This window comes from Podarcis pityusensis (assembly GCF_964106645.2).
Source record: "Podarcis pityusensis genome assembly, chromosome: 15".
Classification (NCBI taxonomy): domain Eukaryota; kingdom Metazoa; phylum Chordata; class Lepidosauria; order Squamata; family Lacertidae; genus Podarcis; species Podarcis pityusensis.
The window spans coordinates 41029688-41044051 of record NC_138040.1 but is presented as its reverse complement, the minus strand read 5'-3'; the positions used below and the strand labels follow the sequence as shown (position 1 = coordinate 41044051).

Below are 14364 nucleotides of genomic sequence, written 5' to 3'. Positions count from 1 at the left end.
CCCTCTCAATATTGGAGGGCGGGTGCTGAGCTCCCTACTAAACAATATCTAGGGGGCTGAAGTGTCTTCAGCCCTAAGGAGTTGGCGCCTATGCCATACACCCTCCCAAACCAGGGCAGGGCCCAGTTCTGCTTGTAAGGGCCACAGAATATGCTGCTGTCATGCTCAGCCATCTAATTCAACCTCAATACAGTGGTCCCTCGGGTTACATACACTTCAGGTTTCAGACTCTGCTAACCCAGAAATAGTAGCTCGGGTTAAGAACTTTGCTTCAGGATGAGAACAGAAATTGTGCTCTAGCGGCACTGCGGCAGCAGGAGGCCCCATTAGCTAAAGTGGTTCTTCCGGTTAAGAACAGTTTCAGGTTAAGACCGGGCCTCTTGAATGAATTAAGTACTTAACCCGAGGTACCACTGTACTGGAAATCCAGAGCTAGAGCTCTCCTCACAGATGGCTGCTCAGCTTCTGCTTAGAGACCTCCAGCAAAGGAGAGCACACCATCCCTCTGTCATATTGCCCATACCATCAAGACATGTCTCCTAATGCTCAACCAAAATCTGCCTCCCTGTAACTTAAAACAAGTAGCGCTGTAGCTCAGTGGCAAGGATCTGCGTTGCATGCAGGTAGTCCCAGGTTTAAGCCCCAGCACTTCCTGGTGGGGTTGGGAAAGATCTCTGCCTGAAATCCTCAAAAGCCACTAGCAGTCATTGCAGAACAATAATAAGGTAGCTGGATGAATAGAAAAAGCAGCTTCCTATCTATTGGATACTGGAAAATTGTGAAGATTTAAGGATTAGCATGGAGTTCAATTCAATTCTTAGAGTTCGCTTACTGCACTGAATCCCATTTTGTTTCTGATGCTATAGATGCATTTTCTGCCTACATTACAAAGTTAATTGCCAGATTATTTCTATAGATAGCATGTGCAGAGCTGAGAACTATTAATTCCAAATGTGTACTTTACCTCTTTTCTACAGAGGGTGCAGAAATCTCCTGACAGGCTGAAACTAAGGAAAAACACCCAAATCAAATTACTTTCAAGCTTCCTTAAAGGTCAATTGCTACATTGCAAACCTCACATTTGCCGTGAACTGCTTTTGGTCCTTCAATGTCTAAAACACATTCTATATAATCCCTATGAGGCTATAGCAATAGGGAGGAAAATGGCAGCCATACTGTCAGGCCTCTTGATATCCCTAACAAAATGGGAAAAGCTCTTATGAATATGTTTGGTCTTGTGAATCTTTGAATGAACTGGCATGGTATGAAGAGAGGTTATCTGAAAAGCTTTTCATGTTAGGCTCTCCAGAGAGAAAACAAACTTTGGCAACCCGAAATCTGTAGATTTTTTTTTAAAAAATAAGCATAATATTCCTGGTCCAATATATAGACTGAAGTTGTGCTACAGTTGCCATTTTTCAAAAAGTGAATGTCCAGATACAAAAGTTGTTCAGCTTTTATTCCCCCCCCCTTTTTTTGCAAAATCTCAGTAAATAAATAAATAAATGATTTTTAAAACCTATTTTTTAAGGAAAATTGCCAAAAAATCTACACTTCTGATATGGGCTGCCATATGCCTGGGTTTCCCTGAACATTTTTGCTGCTTTTCAAAAATTCCACCCGGACGCCATTTTTGACAGACAAATCCTGGCTATGTCCAGGAAATTCCAGATGTATGGTAGCCCTAGATAATGCAGACATGCCTTTTCACTGTTTTATTTGTCTAACATGATGACTGGCAGCTGAAAATGTGAGATGACTTCACTTAAAAGTATTGACTTAAATCTATATTAAGTTAGCTTTGCTTTAGTTCTATCAGAATCAACTGGACTTAAGGCCGTCATGATGAGCAACTTGTCCTATTGATTTTAATAGGGCTAATATCAACACATGTGATGGGAATGCAGTATCAGGGGTGGGGCTGTAAGTATGGCCCCATTTCTGTTGCTACATGCAAGCTCTCTACATGTGAGTAGACACATGTCTAGTGCTTGAATCTGGATCCTTTCCAATGCATTTTAAATGGTTTAGAAGTTCTGGTGTGACATTTGATCTGAAATGGCCCCTTCACCCACTTGGTCATCAAGCAATAAATCATGCATATGTGCATCAGCTTAGAGCCCACTAGCAGCCAAGGAGTCCCCATTAACCTCAGTGTTTAAGAAATGTTCCACACACAGTTCCAATGAGCATGGGGCACATTTCCCAATGCTGGCCCTAGTGTAGGAATCTCTTGCTTATACAGAGCTCAATGGACAAATTCAAAGTTATTCAGAATTACGTATTGTGCAACTGCTATTCATGCCTGTTTGTTTAGGTTTCTGATCATCCAAATTCAGGTAATCTGGTTTAATGAGGGAACATGGTTTTGCTTTTTATTTTTTAATATATTAATGTAAAATACTCTTATTGACGTCAACAGTTGAAAGATAAATTGCTTCATCCTTGTTGCAGGGGATTGATTTATATTTTGGTAATCCCAGAAAGCAATTTAATTTAGCCAAAGTCAATTGAAATAAATCTCCATGGGCAGAGTTATACAGCATACCTGAACTTGTTTAAATTCAATTCCCTTTCCCTGGGGTGCTCTATGAAATCCAGGACCAAGAAAGGATCTAAGAAACAATTTTGAACAGAATTTTTTGCAGGAAAACATAAATTAAATTGACCCTGTTGTAAAGATGCATGGGGGGAAAGAGGCTTCTTTGTGACACCATCCAACCTGAATGTCAATGAAATTTACTGTAGATTGAAGTTTGCTTCAATTCAGCAGTAAAGAGCGGGTTTTCGCAGGGACTGCAGTGAGACAAACAGAAAACTTCTCAGACCCATGCCTAGAAACATGAGACAAGTGGAAGACCTCTTGGACTCATGCTTTCTAGGCACAGGACAAGCAGAAATGTGGACAAACTCTGAATCTTACTGAAGATTCATGCACTTTCACTTCTGTTTCCTTGAGATGGCTCCAAATAACCATGTTCTCCAATCTCCAGCACATGATTTAAACAGACTGAATCTTTAATGTTGACTTGTAGCAAAGGTTGCCTTAAACCCTAGTCTTATCAATGGTTCAACAAGTATCCCCATAATGAATAACCCACATCACATGGATCTGAACCTCTCTTTCATTGGTGCCTTAGTAAATCCTGCTGCTCCACAATTCTGCAAGTGATAATTACAAAAGGCTGCCTTGCAGTGCAGTGCTGGCTAGTGCCCATTTGGACTGGTAGGGTGGAAGGCAGGGAGGCCGATGGTACACGGAGCCAGAACAATGAAAGGCAGAGCCAACTAATTCTGGTTTTGTCTCCATCTTGGGCCCGGTCTTATTCAACATCTTTATCAACGACTTGGATGATGGACTCAAGGGCATCCTGATCAAATTTGCAGATGACACCAAACTGGGAGGGGTGGCTAACACCCCAGAGGACAGGATCACACTTCAAAATGACCTTGACAGATTAGAGAACTGGGCAAAAACAAACAAGATGAATTTTAACAGGGAGAAATGTAAAGTATTGCACTTGGGCAAAAAAAATGAGAGGCACAAATACAAGATGGGTGACACCTGGCTTGAGAGCAGTACATGTGAAAAGGATTTAGGAGTCTTGGTTGACCACAAACTTGACATGAGCCAACAGTGTGACACGGCAGCTAAAAAAGCCAATGCAATTCTGGGCCTCATCAATAGGAGTATAGCATCTAGATCAAGGGAAGTAATAGTGCCACTGTATTCTGCTCTGCTCAGACCTCACCTGGAGTACTGTGTCCAGTTCTGGGCACCACAGTTCAAGAAGGACACTGACAAACTGGAACGTGTCCAGAGGAGGGCAACCAAAATGGTCAAAGGCCTGGAAACGATGCCTTATGAGGAACGGTTAAGGGAGCTGGGCATGTTTAGCCTGGAGAAGAGGAGGTTAAGGGGTGATATGATAGCCATGTTCAAATATATCAAAGGATGTCACATAGAGGAGGGAGAAAGGTTGTTTTCTGCTGCTCCAGAGAAGCGGACACGGAGCAATGGATCCAAACTACAAGAAAGAAGATTCCACCTAAACGTTAGGAAGAACTTCCTGACAGTAAGAGCTGTTCAGCAGTGGAATTTGCTGCCAAGGAGTGTGGTGGAGTCTCCTTCTTTGGAGGTCTTTAAGCAGAGGCTTGACAACCATATGTCAGGAGTGCTCTGATGGTGTTTCCTGCTTGGCAGGGGGTTGGACTCGATGGCCCTTGTGGTCTCTTCCAACTCTATGATTCTATGATTCCTCCCTGCTGACTTCTGCAGGGACCAAAGAGGAGGGAGCTAACAGCACAGGCCTCCCCTTGGGGTGGTTGATATGTAAGAAGTCAGGCAGGTAGGGGCTGGCTGAGGGCAGTGCCCCATTTGCCCTCATGGACCAGTGTTGCAGTGCAACCTTGCAATATGAATCTCCACAGTTTCCAATTATTTCACATTGCACGTGTACCCTAAGTGAGTGGGTATGACAACAATAATGGTTGGAAATCCCAAAAGGAAGCAAAAAAGGGATTGAATGACCTGAAGTCTGTAGAGGTAGGCTATTGAAGGAACAGGTGTGGCCCCTGGGATGGGATGGAGTCAAACAAGTACAAAGGAAAGGCAACTGGTGTTGATGAAGGGGCTGGGAATTGCCCCACAAACCCAGAGGGCAGTTTCTTGGCATCATTATTATGACAAAGGTACATTCTTTTGCTACAGAATATTTTCCACCATTACATGCTGCACTTCAAAAATGAATGTACTACAAGGCAGGCAACAAAGAGGAACACAGAGAAGGTAAAGCTTCAAAATGATACACAGAGATTTTTGCAAATGTTTTTGGAATAAGGAAATGGTCCCTATGAGAGGGAGAGGGAGTAAGACCCACTTCACATCTGCACCACAAATTGTGGGAGCTGCTTCTCTTTGATGATGTCCCATGAGTGAATATTATAACTACATGCCCAGAACTAATCATATGGATTACTCCACTTGATTAGCACCCCAGAAGGAGGGAGCACACTGGTTTGTTATCATAGACCCCCATATGATTTCGTTGCCTATGTGATTGTAGTGTTTTCCCTCCCACATTTTGACCACATGGGATGAAGGAGCCGTTCTCAGCAAGTCTGCCATCCATATGAAGGGTACACAAGCTTCTGAACAGTTGTTGCCAAGTGCAGAATCAGGGCCAGGTCTGAGCTGTGTACTCCCTATTGCAAAGGTGGGAAAGCTCCCCCCCCCTGCATCCTCGAGGGTTGCATTTCTCCATGGACAACCTTCCAGTGGCCACATGCCAGTAGTGGGCAGGGCCAGAGGCAAAAGTGGAGGAACAATGGCTGTGCCTTGTCTTTGTGCAGTAGACTATATTCCAGCCAGAGGTCCCCTGTCCCCAGACCTCTCCATCCAGGCAAGCAAAAGGCATTATCACAGTTCAATGACATATTCCAGCCTGGCAAAAACAATTAAGGGATGTATGGAACAGGGCCAACTAGAGGCCTGGGTGAAGGGATGTACCACAGGAAGAGCCCCAAAGGCTGGTTGGAGAGGCCTAGGGGGTTGCATTCTGCTCCTGGGACTGAAGTCCCCCACCCTTACCCTTTTGGTGTCTTTTTAGCTATATGGTTCAAAGTTTCACAGGACTGGAATCAACAAAAAGAAAGGAGTCAAGTTAAAAGACCATCACATTTCTCCAATTACCTCATGGTTCTGCCTTGTCAAATTCCCCCTTTAAGTGTATGAAGTTACTCCACGACATAAAAGCTGAGAGCCACATTTCTCCAATTAACTCATGGTTCTGCCTTGTCAAATTCCCCCTTTAAGTGTATGAAGTTACTCCACAACATAAAAGCTGAGAGCCAGAAAGAAGTTCCTCTGTTGAAACCAATAACAGATATTCATAGATTTCTATTGTCGGACACGCCACAACACTTTCCTCCACCCCCAAAGTTAAGAGCGCAATGGCTAAACAATTGTAAATAAAACTAACTGAACCTCAGAGCTTTGAAAATAGCAAGGAAATAATAGCAGAATCGCTTGAAGAAGTCCAGCCTCAAGTGGTCCCATTTCGGAACCCCACATATTTCGATGGGATTCAAATCACCTTGCCTGAGATTCCCTCAATAACTTGGATTCAGTCGAAGCTCACATGCTTTGTTCTACATTAGCATCATTCCCTTGCTGGCATTCTGTATTACCCCATTAAAAGCAGCCTCCTCCTTAGTTGCCCATATTGAAGTACTGCATGTAAACCTCTTCTGGTCCCACCGGAATGATGGATGCCTTTAAATATCCTCTCCGTTATCGCTGACAGAGACAGTGTGTATTTTAATGGTGGGCACTTTCTGGTCCTTTGCCATGCTTTTCCCTGATGTTCTTGCACAGCAGCACACCTGCAGGAAACCTTTGCTCTTGACTTTGGCTGTCACACAGCTGGCCTTATCCCTGGAGGCTGTGCTCTTGGTGGACACACTCTGCATGGCCGAGAAGAGCTTCCACTCGCAGACACCGTCCGATTTGGAAATCTTATAGAAGGTTTCTCCGGAGCCGACAGGGATGCGGACAACGTCTTTTGGAGCTTCAGCGACGTGGTTGCTAGCATGATTGAGGTTGAAGCTAAGGGAATATTTGTTGGCTGAGTACCTCCGTGGTGGGAGGCACTGGGCCCTTAGAACATTCTGGAATGCCTTTTTAAACTCTTGACTTGAACAAGGGTAGATGATGGGGTTGATGCAGCTGTTCAGGTATCCCAGCCAAAATGCGATTTTAAAAATTGTCTCTGAGGGCTTGCTCTCGGGAAAGAAAGAACCTGGAATTGAAAAGATATGAACCATTACTGGAAATAATAGAAGCACAATTCCTGATTATCAACTAGTTAAGAAAGAAGTGATGGCAGGGGATAAAGTTTTTGATTGTGCCCACCAGCACCACATTATTCAATTACCTCTCTGGAGAACAAGATGGCTAAGCTCAGCTTCTAAGTCCTGTTTATTTCACTGTGGGAGACTGAAGCACATGCATAACTCTCTCACTAAAATGCTCTGCAGGGTGGGGAACAAAAATGGCAGGTCAAGGAGGGTCAGTTGGGGAGGGGGAGTGAGAATGCATAGGGTGAGGCAGCAGAAACACAAACACAGAAACACAGGGGCAGCTGCCGGGCAGAAGAGAGACGGACACACACTCAGACACAGATACCCACCCACTCACCACATAATCCCATATTGTGAAGGGATGAGTGGGTGGGTGGAAGGCGTCCCACTCCCAGAAGTACCTGTTCAGGTAATGAGTGTGCTGCAACCCGTTGATGTGGTGCTGGCACTCACCCTTCCTCTGGTAGGAAATGTTCTGTGTGGTGGCTGAGGGACACCAAACAAGTGGGGGACAATGAAGGTCAGCTGGGGGGATTAAGAACTGGGGGGGGGGCAGAAACACATATGGCAAAGGGGCAGAATACCCTCCAACATTACCCAGATGAAATGGGAGGAATGAGAAACGTTGGAGGGTATGACATTGCTGGTACTAGGCACACACATTTCACAGAGACTAAATCCACAAATCTTGGTTACAGCTGGTGGTTAAGTCTGGAAAAAGGTAAACCATGAGCCAATGTTCATACGATGTTCAAATCCAGCTATGGCTTAGCTCAGCATGGTGCGGTAGCAGAATAGCTAAGGAGCAGTGAAGCAGCTGTGATCTCCTTCCTAGGAGGCCGCACACTTGCACATCCACACTAAAACATGTTTTGACTTACTGTGACATGCAAACCAGGCAGCTGATTGTCACCTGCTCCCAAGGGTGCAGACAGAGGACATTTCTGGGCTACCTGCAGAGGCCGGGGACTGAACCTGAGAACTTCTGCATGGAAAGCAAATTCTTTTCCACTGAGTTACAGTTCTTGTCTTCCCCAAATAAATTTCTGGTGAGTCTGATTGTTTAACCTAGCTGATGTATTCTGGATCAGTCAACGTTTTATAAGGCAGGTCCATGCATTATTTACTTAGCTACTCATTTCTTCAATTACTTCTTGCCTTCCCTCTCATGCCTTGTGGGATCGAACTATCCACAGAAATAAATAAAAACAGCCTTAAGGTGGCTTACAATAAAATGATTAAAACTAGAATGAAATATAAATGCACTAATGAACAAACAGTGGAAGTCACATACATATTCAGTAACCTGGCAGCTGAAAAAGACAACTAATGCAAATAAAAAAGCTATTAAAATCAGATAATTTAAACAAATTGACTATCATAAACAGCTCATCAAAGGCTCCAAAGAACAGGACACTCAGTTGCAAGGGTGGCAGAGTCCCCTGTCTGAAATCCTAGAGAGCTGGTTTCAGCCAGTGTACACAATACTGAGATAGATGGACCCATAATCTGAAACTGATAAGGCAGTTTCCGTCTTTCTCATGCACCTGGAAAAAACAAAAGTGATGGTGCCAGAGCATGCATAACTGTGGCAAAACTCATCTCTTTCCAGGAGGGAAAGCAGCAGACATAGGACATCCCAGCTTCATGCCTTCTCCCCCAGCTCTCACAATGCCTGCACTCAACACATCATGGGTTTCCTCATCTCTGGCTGCCATTGGTGGGGGCAGGAAAGCACATGGCATAATTATGTCCTCAAGTGGTACACTACAGGGTCAAGGGAGTGAACTCAGTATAGGGGGTGCCCAAAGCATCTCCCATTCATTTGTCTGCCATTTAGGATGGCCACACAGAGAACCCTTTATCTGAAAGAGGTGGTTTAAAGCAGGTGTGGCTAACCCTTTTCAGGCAAAGGGCTACATTAATTCCTGGTCAACCTGCCAGGGTTTGCATGTCAAACTAGGCATGGGGCAAGTATAAAAGTGGGTGTGGCCAAATAGTAATAATGGGTATGACCTTTTTTTTTTAAAAGAAAATGTCATCTGGGGTTTGGTTGGCTGGCACTCTTTTCACACACAGCTTTTGGCATAATGGCATTACAGCAGAGGACCCATAGGAGCAGTCTATTAAAACAAACTCCCCCCCCCCAAAAAAAACCGGCAAATTTGGAGGGCACAAAAATAATTATTGGGGGCCCAGATGTATCCTTCAACTGTGATAATGCCTCATGCTTGCCTGAATGGAAGATAGAAGGAGGTGTGTACCGAAACCTGAGCCTTTTTGCATGGAACGTAGCCCACTGTAGAAAAGTGAGAGTCACATCCATTGATGTGCCTGCCATTGCCCCAGCACTGCCAACCACTGACATGGGGCTCCCAGAAGGTCCCCCATGAGGGAATGCTGCCCTCAGGCTGAAAAAGAAAGTGCTCAGGGCTGGCGTCAAAGGTAGGCATGGCTGGGCACCTGTCAAAACCCCACACCCTGGCAGGGGGGAAGGTACCACCACCAACAGCCCCCTCGATCTGTTTCTTTCCCCACTAGCTCATCTGTGTTGAGCTGCATATCTGTCCACCTTGTATATTTTGTTTACTTTATACTAGTCATCCATTCCAAGATAGGAAGCAGAAATCTTTTCAAGCTCTTCTGCCTGGAAGCCTTTGAGGTGGAAATCACAGGGATCAAACATAGGACCTTCTCTGTGCAAAGCATGCTGCATCCCACTGAGCTATGCCCCCCTCTTTCCACATTGCCATTGTCTCTGCCTGACTCTGCTCTTAGCGCTCCAAGGCAGTTTGTAATTTCAGCTGTGATTGAATTGCGAGCTTTTCTCCCACCAAAGTAATTAAAACGGGAAGAGCAAAGTGGCTCAAAGCCAAAACAGACTTCCGATTTCTGCAGCTAAAGCCAGGCACAGACGAGTCATAGTTAGAAGTAAAATAACTTCAGTGAGAAATGTTTGTTCAGAGTGCTCACAATGCAAGAATGAGCAAGCAGCTTCTTCCACCCTTAATAACTTAGAGTTCAACCAGCATATAGCCAGCAAATGAATGGGAATGTATGCATGCACAGTGCCACAGTCTACTCAGAGTAGACCCATTAAAATTAATGAACATAAACCAGCCATGTCAATTAATTTCAGTTGGCCTACTCGGAGTAGGATCAGCATGGGATACAACCCCATTCTTTTTTATTGTGCCTTTGCAGAGGTTGAAAAGCATTTTGAACACTGTGCATCTTTCAGCAAAGAATACACCTTTGGGTTAAAACAGATGCAGAACTGAGCTGTACCAAATGTTCTCCTATTTTACTTTTTAGGCAACTAATGCAGGGTTGTTTGTTGCCGTTGTTTTCCGATCTGCTACAATTTTTATTCCTCACATAGTGTTTTCACCTTCCAGGATTATTTGCTTGGCTGATACTGGCCAATTAGGGTGCAAGCAGTAAACAGAAAGATAACATGTTGCTACAATATAGTTTGGGTATATGACGTCATAGCCAACCAGTCATAGCCAACATAATAGCTATCAAGACTGCATTTAAACGTTTGTGGCACCCTGGGTAGGTTGTTGTGGCAGCTTCCATCTTCTCTTGGGGTGTAGATCTCGAGAGGATATGGGGATGCAAACTGCCCCACTCAGCTCTTCAGATCTGCAGCACTTATGCTGTCTCCTGGCCTCCTCCACCTTGCCATGAATGGGCAATGTAAGATAAATGTTGTAAGCATTGGGATGGCACAGAGCCCTCAGCAGCTGGGGTGGTGGAAAGGACAGGGACCTACATGTTCCGGCTCTGAAACATCTGTAAACTGCTTGTTGGGGTGGAGAAACTCTGGCAACTTTTGCAGCCAGAAAGGCAGGTGAGGCAGAGGCTGTGGGAGCAACAGGATGGAGGGAGCTTGCACTAACATTGCCAGAACCTCCTTTCCCCCTGCTCCTCATTCCTGGCTTCCCAAAAGCACAGATGAGAATAGTCTGAGCAGTGAAGAAGGAAGCGCCTTCTGTTTGCACCCTTGAGAGCTTGCTCGTTTTCTGCGAATAGCATCACAAATCAGAAGTGATGGGCAGTTTTATCCAGCCCTACTCCCCACCCCCAACCTCTCTCATAAAGCACCCGGTCGCCTCTATGGTGCTGGGCCACATGCGTGTATCGATGTCTTGAGTCTGGGGTCCAAATCAGCATCTCTGGCCCTGGATAACACATTTAATATCTTGGACTCATTTAATACCTTGGATTTGACCCCCTCTGATCCTAGGCTGTTGTTAGTAGATGAATTATTGGAGCCTAGCAGTGAATTGGAGGTGAGGCTAAGTCAGAGGAGCTCAGTTGGCACGTCCCAGTGCCATGATGTGCCAAACTTGACAGCGCTCTTCCCCTGGCAGTCAGTCAGCCCCTCCTTCCATCATGGAGAGATGCTGCCAATGACAGAGGGGGAATGGGCCCCAACTCAATGTTCACAGGTTGGTATAGAAACTACTCCCAAGGACTCAGATCTCAAGGGGGCCCACCCAGAACACCATGATGCTGCCCAGAATTTGAGGCCAAAAGTCATCATACACAATTGGTCAGCTCAAAACTCTAGAGAAGCACTGAGGTCTGAGACTGAAATAATCCAGGACATTCAAGATATTCTGGGGACACATCTGAAATTATATAATGACCTCTGCTGTAATTGGGTGGATGTACTGTATACAAGGAGACACGGGCGGCACTGTGGGTTAAACCACAGAGCGTAGGACTTGCCGATCAGAAGGTCGATGGTTCGAATCCCCACGACGGCATGAGCTCCCGTTGCTCGGTCCCTGCTCCTCCCAACCTAGCAGTTCGAAAGCACGTCAAAGTGCAAGTAGATAAATAGGTACCTCTCCGGCGGGAAGGTAAATAGTGTTTCCATGCGCTGCTCTGGTTTGCCAGAAGCGGCTTAGTCATGCTGGCCACATGACCCAGAAGCTGTACGCCGGCTCCTTCGGCCAATAAAGCGAGATGAGTGCCACAACCTCAGAGTCGGCCACGACTAGACCTAATGGTCAGGGGTCCCTTTACCTTTACCTTTACTGTATACAAGCAGTGAGGCAGCACTGAGTTGATTTTTCATGATTTTGAGTCTCAAGGTTCTGGTCCCTAATATATTTGTTGGCAAACAGAGATCTTCTTTCTGAGCTGAAAGGGCATCAAACAGAGCTTGGGAACAGACAGAGAAACCGAAGGCCCCCAATATTGAAGTTGGGGCCCGAGACCCAGGCCCAGAAATGGAGGTCAAAGCAGCAGAGGGAGGGGGCAATGGAGAGCTGAGATTCCAACGTTTGTCACCTTCTCAAATAACACTCAGACACAACCTAAGAAACCCACAGAGCCCAGGAGGTTTTCATCTAGGGAAGGGGAACTGACACTTGCCTGGTGCCATAATAGATTCACAGCTAAAACCTTGGTATTCTCAAGATGTAAAGCTGGTGACATGGACAGGTGTAGTGATGCTGGCACTATGGGGAGACCGCCAGAGAGCTCCCTGTATTGACTTAGCAGGCACCAGAAAGATTGTAATATCCCCACATGGAATTTGGCAAGATGGGACAATAAGAAAAGCAAAGGGTTTATGACTCATACAAAGTGATGGATAGTGGCTTTGTAAAATATCTTAAGCAGTTTCATGTAATTTGCCTGCAGGAGACTCGGGTGGAAGAGATGACGATGCAAGGATATGCTATCTACTCCCAGCCAGCTATTAGAGTTAATAGCAAGGGAAGAAGAAGGGGTTGATTGACTCTGTGTGTCTTGACAAGTCTAAATGTGAGGGCAGAGGAAATAGTATATCTCTCCCCAGAGTTCCAAGTGGTCCAGCTGTCCACTGAAAATGGGTTTAAAATACTGTGTGCCAATGTTTATATACCAGTTAAAGGCTCCGTCCACCCTGGGAGCAACATATGGGCTTTGTTAGATGCCCAGTTAGAGAAATTGCATAACCAATCACATTTGGCTACATGCTGACATCACTATGGGCAAACTTAGCAACTGACACCTGGATGAGAATGATAACACAATGCTACTTAACGGATCAGATTTGGCTACATGTTAGCTTCACTTAGGCAAAATTGTGGTGTACATTAGGAGAAATAGGATAGCTCAGTTGGTAGAGTGTGAGACTCTTAATCTCAGGATTGTGAGGTTGAGCTCCATATTGGGCAAAAAGATTGCAGGGAGTTGGACTAGATGACCCTCATGTGGCCCCTTCCAAATCTACAATTCTATGATTCTGCGAAATAATGTCAATTCAGAGTCAAAGCTATTGTTACAGTAACAGGAGAATACTTTTGAAATTATAACTCCCCTCCTTCCCAAAACATTCCCAAAAGATAGGGCCCAAATCCATCACTCCTTGAAATACTTTAGCTGAATTCTATGCATGAAATCATATGTACTCTTTGGTATTCTGCCAAAGCTGGCAGAACAAAGTGGTAAAGCTTTCCCTGGACTGTACCATTTCAGGCTGCACATGAGATTTGGATGTCCCTTCATAAAAGCAGCAAATAGCTGCTTGTACATTGACAGCTAGCATGTCAGGCAAAAGTGTTTTTTTATGATGTGCTATTTGTATATGGACATTTGAGCCCGCTTACACCTATGCACTAATCTGCAGCCTGGAGTAGCAGATTTCTGGAAAACATTTGTCACTTAATTCTTTTCATGGTATAATCTGGCCTTGACATCTGGCTGCTTTGTGAATCCAAAGGGGAATGAAAAGGCTGTTCTCTTATGCAGAGTTGACCAACTCCTGTGAAATTAAGGTCAGCCCTGTGGCCTGACTGTGAGTAATGTTTGAACTGCAAGTCCGACTGGGAAATTCTAGAGCATGAGCAAGACTAATTTGATATGGGTCCTAATCAGATTTCAATGAGTCAGAGGAATCCAGCCTGAGACTTGGAGAAGTTCCCATCTTCCTTAGTGGTGGGTTTCCACTAACGTATCAGAAATTCTGCCTTAGTGGTCAGAGGCCCACTGGAAGGTGATGCTCCTCTTCAAAGAGCTGTGCTTGACAGTGGGGATCACTGACTGATAGGAATGTTGGAGCATATTGGAGAAGAAAATGGAAATGGCAGCTGAAATTGCCAGTGTTCACTTATTTGTCCCATCTCTGGAAGAGAACTTAGTCTAGTGAATACAATAGGTATTCATGGTTACTGTTGTGTGCAGTCCACAAATGATGTGCGGCACCCTTTTGCATTGCACCTCCTTTGCATTGAAATGAATGGGGTGGAATAATGTAATGACAATTTAATCAATGTCGACAAGGGTGGGGGGAAGCCAGTACAAATTAAAATGGCCCAGTGGTCTAGAAGGGCCCCTGGCTATCTTGCATATGTTTTATATAATTCTTAATGAAATATATGTTTCATGTTCAATGCATGCACAGTTCTGAAATATGGCATGCCATGAATTCAGCATTTCCAAGTATTTCCGACTCTACATGTACATTTGCTTCTGCGCCTAGCCAGTACAATGCAGTCTCAT

General features: G+C 44.9%; 2 protein-coding genes across 5 annotated transcripts in view; both read right to left on the bottom strand.

Annotated features, from left to right (window-relative positions):
- The window catches only part of LOC308463824 (claudin-34-like), a 312859-nt gene that overhangs the window by 128216 nt on the left and 170279 nt on the right, over positions 1–14364 (bottom strand). The window lies entirely within an intron of this gene.
- ADRA1A (adrenoceptor alpha 1A) overlaps positions 5850–14364 on the bottom strand; it is a 53653-nt gene continuing 45138 nt past the window's right edge. For all 3 annotated transcript variants that reach the window (XM_080982508.1, XM_080982510.1, XM_080982509.1), the window contains exon 3: positions 5850–6800. In XM_080982508.1, the coding sequence (XP_080838634.1) occupies positions 6277–6800 (524 nt within the window). In that variant the 3' untranslated portion in view covers positions 5850–6276. The remainder of the gene's footprint in view (positions 6801–14364) is intronic.